We start from the raw sequence: 15,625 nt of genomic DNA, 5'->3' as shown, positions 1-15,625 counted from the left end.
GCGTGGAACTGACTGTTGAAGCTGCAAGAGGTAGTCCTTTGTTGATTGTTTTTGGATAACAAAACCATTCTGAGCTCAGAAAAAATGCACCTCTGTTACTCCCCTTTTCCTTTCAGGTGTGTGTTTGTGTTTCAGAGAGCAAAGGTCAGGAACTGAAAACCACAAAACAAATTGAAAGTGCCAGCAGTGTCAAAGCCACCCTTTCTTGGAAAAGGAGTGGTTGTGGGAAATCAGGTTTGTTTCTGTCCTGGTGGATTAAAAGTGAAAGCCTCTTTTCTTGTAAGGCACACAATTCCAGGAAATCGGCTCTTGTGGAGACAGGCTGAATAAATTCCTCTCTTGATATGTGAGCAACAGTTTTCTATCTAAGCCAAGAGTTTGTGGGCATGAAGGGACAGAATAAGACCATGTGTCCTTTTTCATTGATGCTATCTAAATTTCTGTTTTAGCACTTTGACCTCAAACTGAGGAAACTGCTGTGCAAATGACTTATTAGTGGTTTGTGTGTGAGTGTGTGTGTGTGTGAGAGAGAGACAGAGAGACAGAGAGAGAGAGAGAGAAAGGACGCACATAGAGTGAGAGATGGTGGGAACAAATTGTTAATTCGCTTTTATTGTATTTTTACTGCCGAGGAGGCAGATTATCTGCCTCAGGTGCCAGATGTATAAGCAATGAAACAATGAACGCCAAGCACTCTTAATGGGCAATTCAACCTCATTTTCATGTGGATACCTATTTGGGCATCTAGAAGGCCTTTATTAACTAAAAAGCATTCTTGAGGGCTTCCCTGGCAGAACAGCTAATTGGACTTAACCATTTCCTTGGACTTATCCCACTGCTGCATCAAACCTCGAGACAGAAATATCATGGTGTGGGAGCCTAAGGTAACAAAACAGCTAGAATGCAAATACAAATAGTTTTAATGTGTTTTAAGTGAGGTCTAGTATATGTCATGTTTCCCCTGCCTTTGCACTCTATTCCACAAAACCGGCAGGTGCGAGGAAGTTTCCTTTTTATGATCAGTTGGAGAGAATTTTGCCTCCTAGGTTTTCCTTAAACTGCAAATGGGCTTGAACAGGGATAGGGAAGATGTGGCCCAACAGGGATGGGGAAGAGGTTGTTGTACTACAACTCCCATCTTCCCCAACCATTCACCATGCTGGCTCAAGCTGATGGAAGCCATCAATATCTGGAAGGCCACAGATTCCCCATCCCTGGGCAAGCTGCTTAATATCTTGAATCTGAAAGATTGGCTGGTGGGGGTGGGCTTTCTTTGGTAGCCACCTTCCTTTTGAAGGTGGTTTGGGCACAGCCTGTCCTTATTCTCCATCCAAGGACCACCTACACCTAAATGTAAGAACTCCTTATGAAGAGTTTGTATGAATTCTTAGACTTTAAGAAGATCAAGGCTGGATCTAGACACATCAAAAAACATTTCAGGAAAATGCGTTGTAAAGCTCACAATGCAAAATCACATTGCCGAAGGATCGAACTCTACAGCGCCATCCGCTGTCACAGTGTTATAACACATTTAGAACACTGTATTTTGACTAATGTAGCTGAGTCCTAAGTCAGGTCTACTTAGAATCTCCTCTCCTCTTTCAGATCTGAAATCAGAAACGAGGAACCTTTGGCCATCCAGACATTATCAGATACCAACTGCAACCAGACCTTGCAGGCATGGCCATGGTCAGCACTGATTGTAATTGTAGTCAGCAAAAACTGGAGGCCCACAGCTTAGCTAACCCTGTCTTAAAATTGTTCTGGAGTCACAACAGCACTGTAGCCTAGCTTTTTGTTTAAGTGGTCTGATCATCCCAGTCTCATTGCTGAATGCTTAGCGAGGGAGTTTTTCACCTACATATCAGCGCACAACTCATGCAATTCCCCTTCCCTTTCGCTGCTTCCCTTTCAGTGTATGATTAATCATTAACTGGAAAAATCTACAGCAAGAACAACAGCATATCACTTTTCATGCACTGCAAGCCGAATCATGATTATTCCACTTTTATGCGGTAAGATTTTTTTATATCTCTACAAAAAAAACCATAGCAAAATTACCCACAGAAAACCACAAATATTGTGGGGATAAGGGGTGAAGGAAAATTGGAGAACTATAATCAAAAAGAGACTTTTAACTCACCTGGGAATAAGTCTCATTCAATTCAATATGGCTTTCTTCTGAATGGAAATGTACAGGATCACAGCCTTAATAACTTGGTGACAGAATAGAACTCCTCTTGAATTCCACTCTCATTCCCCTTCCATGTGGGTTTTGCCTATACATTTTTTAATTATCCAAACTGATGTTCAAATGCTTCTTTGCTTTCATAGCTGTTCTCGCCAACTCCAGGAACAGTGCCATTCACTTGCTGCCATTCCTGATTATGAGTTATTCAGCAACTGGTAAGTATTCTGAGTGGTGTTTTTTTTTAAAAAAAGGAATTGCCTTGGCCAGTTCCCTGCTCTGTTTTTACTAGAAATGTCAGCTTTAATCAATTTAATTGACAGTCACCAACTAAAGATTTAATTGGAGGGACTTTTATTTTTATTGGTAAAGAATACCGTATATTAAAGATGACCCATCGATTTAACAATGAACCTAAAAGTGATACAAAGCTCCTTCAGTGTCTCAAGAAGACAGCTAATTTGAGTTTCTGGTCATACATTTAATCCAGTGAATAGTCAATTAATGGGTTGGAATTATAGAACTGTAAAGGCCCTTGATGATCATCTAGTGCAAACCCCTGATGATCAATAAACCTGTTTTGCGTTGTCTTGTTCACCTTTTCCTGTCTATGCAGTTTTGAGCCTGCATAGAAGTGATCGCCCTTTCCAGTAACTGCTGTTTCAATATCCTTCAGACTGAGCTTATAATTCTGTCCCCAAGCAAGCCTACCTTTTAAGGGCGAGGAAAGCCACAGTTACCAGAAAAAGTGATCATTTCTGAGCACACTCAAAATGATTCTTCTTATAAGTGGGAATGACTAGAGAATGTTTTCTACATTCTTTGAAATAGAGTTGGTTTGAAATTGACAAGCATTACCTCAGAGCCCAATGTTTTTTCCTGCTATGCAGTTCACATAGTGGATAACATCATGTTCTTCATATTAGAACTTTTTGATCTTTTCAAACCCAGTGACCACTATTAATTCTACCCTAAAACATAGGACTCACTTGTGATTTTCTACAATATGTTTGCTTCTCCTATTTATTTTATAAAAACTAAGTGGTGGTAGGATTGGGTTGGCATGCAAGTTTCAAGACCGCTAGTTGAATATCATTGCTTTATGTAACCCAGATTACAGAAATAAATACAAATTTTGCCCAAATATTTATTGGTGTTTATGCTTCACACTGAACTATCTTCCTATCTCTTTAGGTAACAGTACGAGCCCTTTGATTGTTCTTGACCAATATGAGGGTAGTGGGATCAGACTTGTCTGCAAATCTGAGAATGTGAGATCTCCTGAGCTTCTGCAGCTGTCATGGATGGATGGCAAAGGACAGGAACTTTCTGCTACTCCAACCACTCTGGGCAAAAGCAGCATTGAAAATTCTGTTCTTCTAGAATGGGGTTCTGGGAGTGCTGTCTCCTGCAGAATCACCAGTAAATCTTCAAATACACCAATAGGATCAACATCCCTTGTAATTGCAGGTGAATGAGAAACGGTGCTGTATAGAAAATGGTGATGAATGTGTAGAATGAACACAATGTTAACAATGAATATTCACAATGCTCCCTAACAATAGTATAAACTTTTGGGGGAACATTATTAAGTGAAATAATTTGCCTATGCATATTGAGGATTAGGAGCAAAGAAACAATAAATCCAGTCTTCTGAGTAGGATTTACTTTAATGTTGCTTTCCTACATGGTCCATAGGACTAGGAAAATTAATCCTGTGAAGATTTGAGATATAACAAGAAACATGAATTGTTGTTCAAGTTGCATTATGGCTCCACATTGGTCTGAACTAAAGAATTCTGTCAATGGATGCAGAATTTGCCAGGTGTCTTTTCTGCTATCTGTAGATATTCATATTTATTTATCATTATTATTTTGAAACTTGGTTTAAACTGTGCTTATTGTTTCCTATGGACGAATTAAAAAGAAAAAAAGAAAAAGCAGAGAAGATCTTCTAACTGTTGACTTTGTTCTATTCACAGATATCTTTTTCCCTTCCACCTCCCTCTGTATGGTTGGCTTCTTCATCATTGCAGTACTTATCATCAATGTCATAATTTTCACCTATTTAAAACTAAACCGTAAGTTTTCCCATTGTTCCAGAACATGAACATGAAGACACACACAGAGAGAGACACATTAAATGGGTGTGGGATATCTTTATCATCATGTTTCTGGATTTGGAGAGAGAGAGAGATGGATTGGATGTGCATTAGGGTATATAAATAACCACAAGCAGAACACGAAAATTCAGAATATGAAGTTAATCTATAACTAGGTTTACACCCACTTCCATACTTTCTATAGGGGCTGGTGTACACATGTCAGGTGTACAACGGAAATTTTACTATTATTGTTGTAGTAGTTATTATTACAATTGTATCCCATCTCTATTCCAAGAAGCTTATAGTGGCATACATGAATGAATCTTTATTTGTGTCAACCATTGGCCATAACAATAAAACAACAAAGAATAAAAATAAAAAAGTCAATTATATAAAATACATTTTAGGGTTTTGAATCAATAGTCCAATAGTGGATTTTATTCTAATTGCCCCAGCTAAAAACCTTACAACCTTTGCTGTCACCTGCTCATCTTGATCAGGTGCCAAGAGAAAGGACACTGTGGCAGTGGCTGGGCAACCCGGAATGGACAATAAAAGACGGGTAATAACCTCATTCCTGAAGTCTTTATAAAAGAGTGCAGGCCAGAAGGGCATGTGTCAATGATTATGGATGTGCCATCGCATACATAAATTAAGCAGAACAGTGACTGGTTCAAGGTGAGCTTCATGGCAGAGTCAGGATTTGAACTCTTGTCTCTGGGGGCCTAATCTGACACCACCATTCCTAGGGCCGCTGTGCCCATGAGGCAATGTAAGATGGCCACCTCAAGCAGCAGGTGCCACAGCAGTGGTGGAGCTGGCCTCCAAAGAAGGTATCGCCCACTGTTGCCGCCGCATTGCTAGCAGCCTGGTGGTGGTGCTGGAGGAAAAGCAAGCAAAGACTTTGAGTGAAAAGGCAAACGGGAAGGAAGTGTTTGGGCTTTACAGCTGTACAGCACCAGCCTGGAGACTTTGGAGAGGGCAGCCCTCCAGCCCCCTCTCCCATAACCCACTTCATCACAGCACTTCAGACCTAAACTCAAGCAGGCCACCGTAATGCTGGTGTACTTGCAGGTAGTGGCAGTGAACGGCCACAACACTGAGATGTGGTATGGTACATTTTGCCACAGGCAAATCCTCTTGGCCCAGTCCATTCCATACTGGCTCTGTCATAGAAGTGTGCACCTAAAAAAAAAAAAAGGTAAAGGACCCCTGGACAGTTAAGTCCAGTCAAAGGCAACTATGGGGTTGCGGCTCTTATCTCGCTTTTCAGCTGAGGGAGCCGGCCTTTGTCCACAGACAGATTTCCGGGTCATGTGGCCAGGATGACTAAACCGCTTCTGGTGCAACGGAACACCGAGATGGAAACCAGAGCACACAGAAACGCCGTTTACCTTCCCGCTACAGTGGTACCTATTTATCTACTTGCATTGGCATGCTTTTGAACTGCTAGGTTGGCAGGAGCTGGGACAGAGCAACGGCAGCTCACCCTGTTGTGGGGATTCGAATAGCCAACCTTCTGATCAGCAAGCCCAAGAGGCTCAGTGGTTTAGACCATCACATCATAGAGCCAGGGTTGTCTATGGTCTCCTGTTAAGCATGCACCTTCTCAGAACATTTATTGTTACATAATGCTGAGAGTGGTTTCCCCCTATAAACAAAGAACATGCGTATAAAAATAGAAAGTATATTAAAAATCTTGTTCTTTATTTTATTTCAGACGATCGTTGGAAGATTGCTTTTTCAGGTAATCACTGTATCACTTTATGGAATGATTTATGGGATTGCGTTAACTGGGAGAATAAGGGGCTGAGCAAAGTCTGCTGGGTGGGGCAGAGTGAAGCCATTCAAGTCCTAACTATGCTGAGGTTCTTACCAGGGCTGAAAGTTTATACATTGTTTGTTATAAGGTTCAAAGTAATAATAATAATTTTATTATTTATTAACACCCCCCCAAAAAAAAAAGCTGGCTGGGTTTCCATACATTACATAACAGAGCATGGATATTAGTGCTTTTGTTGCACCCACCCAATAATTAGATATTCTGTGATATGGATTTTAAATGTTTCATAAGTTGATCATCATTTTAAGATTTTGTAAGTCAAACATTTCGCAAAGTGCACTGAACAAATGTTAATAATACTAATATATTCCTCCCCATGTGCAGAAAATGAAAAGTTAGCATTAGAGGAAGGTAAGCATGGATTTTCTACTCGTCCTTATTAAAATTGCACATGAATTACCCTGAATATATTTACTTCCATGACTAGCACCATTGGGCATCCCCTGGCACTGGAATCCAATGGCATTGCTCCTGCTCTTCCTCACTTGCCTGTCGCCTCTGAGCAAATGGTCTGGAAGAAGAGTGCAGGGCTAGAACTACACCCTCCGCTTGACTTGCCCTCTGCATCTGGGGCCACCACTGTTTATGGCATAGTCCTCTTGGCTAGTTTCCAACTGTGAGCTTTAGCATATTGTGCAGGGGAAGAATATTTGAGTACAGGCCAGTAGATAATATCTATGAACTAAAAGAGAAATGTTTACCTCCCGTTCATAATGAAGTGCACACACTTCCTGTGTATGTGTCTTGGATATCTATCTAGTATCAGTTGGTGGTTTTCTGGAATATAAAACCCAAACCAGAACTGGAAGATGAGATACTGCCAGTGGGTCAGATCTTTAATTCCCCACTTCCCGAAGGCCAGCTTTTGTAGTTGGATGTTACCACTGCTGCCCAACAGAATCCCCTTCTCCTTTGATATATGGCATGATCCAATAAATGCTAGTGGCTTTAAAGGTCTTGCTGATTTGAATGTGAATGTTACATCTGAAATGTGGCTTTAAAATCTGATTAAGGATATGCTTTTAGTTTATAGCTTTGAAAAGCCCACTAAAAACATAATGAAATTCAGAGTACAGCTCTCTTCCAAATCACAGTGCATTCATGTGCGTTCCCCCTCATTATCCACAGATGACAATAATATTTCTCTTCTCTCTCTCTCTTTAAGAAAAAGCAAAGCTTCAATGGGAACTAGGTAAGAGTCCCATTCAGTTTCTGCCTGTAATAATGGTAATAATAATAATAATAATAAATTTTATTTATATCCCGCCCTCCCCAGCCGAAGCTGGGCTCAGGGCGGCTAACAACAATCAAAATAGTTCAACATTCTAAAACATTCATTATAAAATTAATTAAATCAAATTAAAATCAAATTAATGGCAACCATCAAGCAAAATTTTGTGCAGATTGCCAGAGGAGGGGGTCAGGCTGCGCCCTGACAAAAGGCCTGGTGGAACATTGGGGTCATTCATTGTAGATTTCACACAGATATCATTCTGTGTTTATGTTCCCAGACACAGTTAGAAATGAAGTTTGCACAACTGCTATGGAGATCCATGTGCCACACTTAAAATTTCACTGTCAATACATTATCATCACCATCATCATTATTATATTTGTTTATATCCTACCTCTTTCCCTAACAGGGACTTGTGGCAGCTTACAGATAAAACAGAAACATCAACTTGTACATTTCACTTGTTACACATTTTTAACAATTTAATAATACTTTGCTCATCATGTGACTAACTATCACTCTTTTATTATTCAGAGAAAGTAAAAGAAGAAACAGGAAAAGGTAATTCCATAGCACTAGCAGGGATGTCAACTAGTCAAATTCTTAATAATAATACCTGTAATAATAATAATTTATCTGTACCCCACCCATCTGACGGGGTTGCTGCAGCCACTCTTCCTTTTACAGCCTGATTCTCTCTCCAGCTGCAGCTGTCATAACTTGAACCTGGCAGCTAGGTAGATGAAGCCCACTGACATTTAATCATAAAATAGAGATTGTATTGAATGGTCTAGTAGATACTAAATATGAAGAGGAAATTCATTGCTGCACCTTCTAGCCAAGGAAATACAGTGGTATCTCTGGATGCGAACGGGATCCGTTCCAGAGCCCTGTTTGCATCCTGAGCAGAACACAACCCACGCCTGTGCGTGCGCAGGTCGCGACTCACCGCTTCTGTGCATGATGTCATTTTGAGCATCTGCGCATGCGCAAGTGGCAAAACCCAGAAGTAACCCGTTCTGTTACTTCCGGGTCGCCGCAGAACACAACCTGAAAATGCTCAACCTGAAGCTACTTTAACCTGAGGTATGACTGTACTACTTTAGAAGCTGGTGTATTTATAATAATTTTTAAACAGCTTAATATTTTTTAAATCTCTAAGGTCCTTGTCCTCAGAATGTAGTGCAAAATGTTTTGATATCCGCAAATCAAATCTGATCTAAAAACAGTACAGTGGTGCCTCGCAAGACGAAAAGAATCCGTTCTGTGATTTTCTTCGTCTAGCGGTTTTTTCGTCTTGCGAAGCAAGCCCATTGACGGATTAGCGGATTAATGCTATTAGCGCTTTTAGCGGCTTTTAGCGGCTTATCAGCTTATCGGATCAGCTGATAAGCGGCTTAGCGGCTTAGAAAAAGGGGGGAGGGGAAAAAACCCGCAGGAACTCGCAAGACATTTTCGTCTTGCGAAGCAAGCCCATAGGAGATTCGTTTTGCGAAGCACCTCCAAAACGGAAAACTCTTTCGTCTAGCGAGTTTTCCGTCTTGTGAGGCATTCGTCTTGCGGGGTACCACTGTATATAAAATTAGATAATGATACTTGCCTTAAATTTTAGGATGGATGGATGGATAGATAGATAGTTCTGATTGTTTCTGGGTACTGTATAGAAAAACTAAACTAAATAAAACTAAGCTAATCTTAAACATTCTAAAAGGCAAATTGAAAAGCCCTACCTTGCTTGTATTCATAAAATATTGATCCTTTTTATTTTGTTCATTTGCAGAATTCAAGAAAGTGCAAGAAAAATTCGGTAAAGATGATTTTCAGTAATATTCAGTAACATGTGACTGAGTGGATGGACGGTGCAACACTCATATATGTTTTGTGTTCACCCAGAGGCTGTTTTTACTCATGAGGTTTAAATTGTCTTTGTTTCCTATTCTCTCCCCCCCCCCCCGCACTCACAAGCCATAGAATGCACCTGCCAGGGCAAACAACTAGTAGTGTCACTGACAAGAAAAGTGGGTATCTTGTTGAGGTACTTTTTGCCCTCAGAAAGGCTCTGGAAGAAACATTATTTTCTCTGCCAAGTGAATCTATCCAGGAAGGATATAGCTTGCTGTTTGACTAAGAGGTTATAAGGCATTCCAGAGTCAGGATGCAAAAGCCACCCTCAAAGTGTGCCCCCCTTTAATTTGCACTTTAGGTCTTTTTATTTATTGAAGTTATGCATTGATCTGAGGTCTATAGCTATACTTATTACCTACACTTAAGACCTAAACTCAGGCTACATTCAGCTTCAACTGAAGAAGAATTGAGCAAAAACCTTGCACTTCTTTATTTCTCTATGCTTAGTTTTAAAGCCATTCCATCTGATTGCTTGAAACACTCACATTATCTATGTTTTGTCAGAAGACATTTGTGAAACAGTTGCTGACTGAATATTATCTTCATTTGCAGCAAAAGCCGAGCATGAACTAGGTGAGTTGGATCAAAACATGTTTTGATTCTTACATTCTTTAAATGGAAACTGTTGCACCATTGCAAATCTCATGATTACCTATTGTTTTACATTGCAGAGTTCAGGAGGGCATTGTCCTGTGCAGGTATGCTCATTTGTGAATATAGAACACCTTTAGCAGTTGTCAGTCTATATTCTCAAGGCCAAATGAGAGAATATAGTATATTAAAGGCTTCCTTGAATTTAGTGTGCCCATTTAAAAAAATACAAATAGTGGTGTTGGTAATGATAATTATCAGTATCTCAGAAGACTAATAAATTATTGCAGGCGGGTGGGGAGTTTAACTCTCTTCCCTTGATCTTGATTCCTGACAAAAATCACACCCCCAAAGCTGCTATCTGCATATTCGTTGCTGTGAATGTTGGCACCAACGAGACCCTTCTTCCCAATGCAAGCAGCATCAATGGAGGAGCAATCTTCATCTGGACCACAGCAAAATCAAAAAGGGTTAAACTTCCCTTATTCATCTGCTGTAATTCTGATAACTATAAACTCCCCACAACAATTGCAATCTATTGTAACAACTATTTTGCTCTTCACTCCAATCTAGAACTACATAAGAATCCCTTTATACAGTGCTTTTTTTCTTTAAAAATGTTTAGGGATACTCTCATTTTGACTCAAGAAAATCACAATTTTATAGTTCAAATTGGGAAAAATAAATACAGTGAAAAGTACAAAAGTACAAAGATCAACAAAATCTTTAGGGGTATGCGTACCCCTGTGTCCCCCCAGAAAAAGCACTTTCTTTATATATATAATTTTTATTAAATTTTCTGTTTTACAATTTAGAATACTCATTTAAGCATCCTTAAAATATCAATGACTTCCCTACTTCTCTTTCCATAGTTCATTTCATATATCATAAATCCCTGCATATTTTACATAAACTAAACCATTCAGTATTCCATTATTACATCTACCAAACCTTATTTACACTGTTGAATTTATTTTAATGTTGTCAACGTTTTCAAGTGTACACTAGAACTACATAAGAATTCAATTTACATCAGTTAAGGGGGCAATCAATGTGCCAAGTTAGAAAGTCCTTGTATTTAGGGCAGTGTTTCCCTACCTTTTTTGGGCAAAGGCACACTTGTTTCATGAAAAAAATCTCGCGGCACACCCCCTCCGCTCCGGCCCTAAATAGGGCAAGCCACGCCCCCTCCAGCCAGCTGATTGGCTGGCCAGGAGGCGTGGCCGGATGGGATTCCCCTGCTCTCGCGGGGGCTGAGATGGGATTCCCCGCTCATGTGGGGGCGGATGGGATTCGCTCGCTCGCCGCCCCGCGTGTGCTCGCCGAGCATGCGCAGGCCCAGTAGCGAGCGGCGATGGGGCTAGCCGGAGAAGAGAGGGCGAGCCCCCTCCGCTCCGGCCCTAAATAGGGCAAGCCACGCCCCCTCCAGCCAGCCGATTGGCTGGCCAGGAGGCGTGGCCGGATGGGATTCCCCTGCTCTCGCGGGGGCTGAGATGGGATTCCCCGCTCATGTGGGGAAGGGCGTGATGCCCCAACCCCACCTCCTGGGGCAGGCCCGGAAGTGCAGGCCCAGTAGCGAGCGGCGATGGGACGTGGGAGCTCGCTCGCTCGCCGCCCCGCGTGTGCTCGCCGCCGCCGCCCCACCTCTCACCGCCCGACTCGCCCGCCTCCCTCCCACGGAACACAAGGCAACGTGTCCACGGCACACTAGTGTGCCGCGGAACACCTGTTGGGAAACACTGATTTAGGGATACTCCAGATGTCCTTTCCCCATATAGCGAATAGCTAGATTAGAGCATTGATTTCAAAAGCTGATGCTGGGTTCAACATTATCATTTTAAAAGTATGTTTCTGTCTATATTACACTGAAGTCAACAACCATAATCCTTGGTTGAAATTTATTTATTTTATTTTTTTAAAAAAATGTTCACACAGAACAGTTCAAAGTAAAAGCATTTTTGAGGTTAGAAATATTTTTCCCCTCACAATCTTCATTCCAGTCTAGAAGTCATAAACACAGTGCTTTTTTCTATTAAAAATATGTTTAGGGGTACTCTCATTTTCCTACTCATATTGAAATATTGCCCCTCAATGAGGCCAAACTTAGATTCACAAAATGTTTAGTGGTATGTATACCCCTGCGTACCCCCCAGAAAAAATCACTGCAGAAACACAAGATGGAGAGTGCATTAAATTAGACTCTATATGGTCGTAATACCCAACAATGTGGTGGAATGTAATTGGACAGTGGTTTATGAGGTGGGACAGAGATAGTTCACCATACCACTGCAAGGGGTCACAAGCAATAACCTCACACAAAAAAGATCCCTGTGTTTAATATGGATAGTAACAATCTTCTTTTGTAAATGGCATTATTGTTTCTTCCTGCTCTCTAGTCGATGTCACTCTGGATCCGAAATGCACACATGCCAAACTCATCATCAAAGAGAAGAATAAAGTCAAATATAACCATTCTCTCTTAGAACAACTGAAAGATCCCAAAGGACCTCTGATTGCAGTGGCAAATGAGGGGTATAGTGAGGGGGAGATGTACTGGGAGGTGGACGTTGGACACAAATGTGAGTGGGAGCTGGGAGTAATTACTATAACTGCAAGAAAAAGGCTAGAAGAGGAGAAGCTGGAAAAGCCACTGGAGGAGGGATATATTGGTATACGATGGTTCCAGGGTAAGTTTCATTGCACTGGAGGAAATAGCCTAACTGATGGCCAGAATGAAGAATGTGAAGTTGTAGGTGTTTTTCTGGACATGAATGAGAACGTGCTGTCATTTTATAATGTCCAGAAGATGTGCCCTATTCGGTCAATCCCTTATGAATTCTCTGAGAAAATGTATCCATTCTTCAATCCTGGGAGTGATGATAGGTTCTTGGAAGTCCGATCAGTTAGCATCCCTAAATGTTTAATATCCCTAAATGTTTAATACTTCCCATGTTTTCTACATTTCACTGAGCCTTGTGTAACAACTGGTTTACATCTGCTCCTTTAATTTTGATTTTTTTTACACCTAATGACTCGCAATTAATGTAAATGCTCCATTAGGAAGCCTAACTTTTGAAGTGAGGTGTTCTGCCTGTGTTGCAAGTCATCATTGTTAGATATTGCTTCCGTCAGATGATAATCATATATTATTGAACCAGCCTAAAGTGGGAGCGTTATCCTGGAAACAGAAACCAAAGGGCAGGTATTTGTAGCAGGTGTTACTAGATCTGGATCAGAAGAAGACAGGTTCATTCTAGAAGCAGAAAAAATGAGACAACCTTCATGCTCTTTCAGCTACAGAAAGAATCACAAACATTTGGACTAGCTTTCTTTGTATTGATTTTGACCCTGGAGAGCACATGCCACAAGTTACTAATGTGTCTTGTCTCTTCAGATATGCAACAGGTTTGGGTTGTTGTTTTTTCCAGATTGTTGGATTTTGTTTGGTTTTGCAGAATATGCAAAACATCCCACAGCCTCAAAAGCACAAGATAAACTATAAACTATAGATTGGTCAGCAATTCTGTACATATCAATAACTGGAGAAGTAGTTTGAAATCTACTGTTGATAGCAATCATTAAAATAAAATATTTTGTATATTGTTATTTTTTAAAATATATATATATATATATAATATGGATATGTGATTTTTCTTGGTATATTAATAATAGAAAAATAAATAAATTTGAAAGAAGATTTATGAAATATGAAATTACTCTATCACAGACTGCAATCATCAGTCTCATGGTCTTCAACTGTAAACAGCAGAGAAGGGCTACTTGTTTCAGTTATGTCACTACTTTTTTCAACACAATATATGTACTAATATATTGGTTATATCTTTGTACCTTTTTCATCAGGTGCTGGAATTTTTATACAGTCAGTTACATAAGCAAAAATGAGACAATTGTCAGTGGGTTTAGAATCTGGAACTTATAAACTGCAGACATATGGTGTAACTTCTGGGATGGGCAACAATATTCCTCCTTGAAGAAGCCATTTGATAGTTTATTCTTATCACAACATTTTTATTTAGATCAGTAATCCTATTACTGGAAATTAAAGAACAATGACTAGGGACAGAACTACTAATTACTAAAAAGAATTGAGACTTTCACCAAACATAACACCCCTGTGTCAACTCATTCTCACACTCTAGAATGTATAGCACAACTTATCCTATATCCTGTTGCCATTAGCTCTCTCCATGAGTCACAGGAGTCACAGGGTGAGGAATTGGATCTACCCAGTGTACTTACCTTTCCAACACCACCAGCCAAGTTTGACAAAGATTGTGGGGCCACCTACTTGTCTATCATCTGACATCTTGTGACAGTTTTTCCTTTGCATACATGAATTGGAATAAATTTGCAAGCAGAGATGGTTACTTATGACTTCAGAGGTAGGGTAGATAGATGTGGCTTGGCCACGTGGACTTGCAGGCCCAATGGGAAGTCCTAAGCTCGTTGTTCACCACTGTTGCCTTACTTTTATGTAGAGGACAAGTGTAGTGAAAGCTGCAAGGCCATACATTTAGCTCAACCCTAGGAAAAATAACAGAGGTTATAAATCATGCAGAGAGCCTACACACATAGAGAAACTTCTAAGTGCAAAAGATATGCACAATGTGGTGATGGATGGGTGGGAATGAGGAACAGCACAACCTTTGAAGCCAAATATTAAGGCAGTCAATGTAAAAGGGAAGGAACATTTGTTGTTGTTGTTGTTGACAACATGCCTTTTTCCCTAATGGAATTAAAGGTGGCTTGCAGATAAAACAAGAATCAATAAAAGCATAGAAAAACAATAATTAAAAACAATTAAACATTGATAGAATTAAAATGATACATGTCTATAAAATCTGTTTAAAACATGCAAATAATTTCCATAAAAACATCACGACACCAGCCCTTTCATTAAAAGCAGTCAGTTTCCCAAAGCCTGTTGGAACAAGAAGGTCTTCAGCTGCTGGCAGAAGGAAAAGGAGAGAGTCAGTCTAGCTCCTCCAGGGAGGGAGTTCTTGAGTCTGGGAGCAGCCACCAAGAAGGCCCTCTCCAGCATGCCAGTGAGAATGGCAGGACCAAGGGTGCCCACTTTTATAAAATATTGGAGGGAGAGATAAGTCCCGCCCAGCATGATCAATCACAAGACATAGCATGCATAAACCATTTGGATGGCAATGCCCATCAATGGGCAGAGGGAGGCCCCCTCAAACATTTTAGGGGGGATGAAGGGATTTGACCTCTAGGAGTTGGCTCCTATGGACAGGACCATAGGAGCTGCACCCCGTCTCAATCAGGACCTGCCCCCCTGGCTCTCAGCTTCCTCCCTTGGGCTCACCATTTCCCCCTACCCTGCACCATCCCGCTGACATCTCCACTGTGGCCATCACACCTGCCACCGCTTTGAAACCTACAACAACTTGACTTTCCAGCCAACATACTTCCAGATGCCAGCGCTGCACTTCCGGAAGCCAGTACCTCGTCCTGAAGGAGAAAGACAAGTGGTTCTGTCTTTTGGTCCCACGGTCTGGTGTGAGCCAACTGACTCATGCCACTGTGTAGGAGCAAAACATGTGTGTCTTTTTGTCTTTGGTTTTGGTGTTGCCAGAGCACAGGAACCAAAATGGGGCACCCAGGATTGGGATTCAGAAGCCAAGGTGGCTCCTGTAAATCCAGGATGTCACACTTAAAACAGGACAGTTGCATGGTATGCACTCTGCTTAAGGATAGTGTGTTTAGAGTAAGGTTACCAGATG

The 15,625-nt window shown here is 40.9% G+C and overlaps 1 protein-coding gene across 3 annotated transcripts; it reads left to right on the top strand.

The window, feature by feature from the left end:
- The first annotated feature begins 123 nt into the window (after window positions 1-123).
- LOC309517221 (butyrophilin subfamily 2 member A1-like) lies at window positions 124-14,086 on the top strand. Of its 3 annotated transcripts, none has more exons than XM_082196359.1 (13): window positions 124-234; window positions 1,916-2,015; window positions 2,335-2,406; window positions 3,383-3,658; window positions 4,171-4,269; window positions 6,014-6,040; window positions 6,461-6,487; window positions 7,302-7,328; window positions 7,905-7,931; window positions 9,151-9,177; window positions 9,828-9,848; window positions 9,947-9,973; window positions 12,263-14,086. In XM_082196359.1, the coding sequence occupies exons 2-13, from the start codon at window positions 1,994-1,996 to the stop codon at window positions 12,805-12,807; spliced, it is 1,197 nt and encodes a 398-aa protein (XP_082052485.1). In that variant the 5' UTR covers window positions 124-234; window positions 1,916-1,993; the 3' UTR covers window positions 12,808-14,086. The 3 variants fall into 3 exon arrangements, with proteins under 3 accessions (XP_082052485.1, XP_082052486.1, XP_082052487.1); XM_082196360.1 differs by lacking the exon at window positions 124-234 and adding an exon at window positions 240-346; XM_082196361.1 differs by lacking the exon at window positions 124-234 and adding an exon at window positions 391-884.
- The last annotated feature ends 1,539 nt before the right edge of the window (window positions 14,087-15,625 follow it).

This window comes from Podarcis vaucheri (genome assembly GCF_965113315.1).
Source record: "Podarcis vaucheri genome assembly, chromosome: 13".
Lineage (NCBI taxonomy): Eukaryota > Metazoa > Chordata > Lepidosauria > Squamata > Lacertidae > Podarcis > Podarcis vaucheri.
This window is presented reverse-complemented; position numbering and strand designations above follow the sequence as displayed.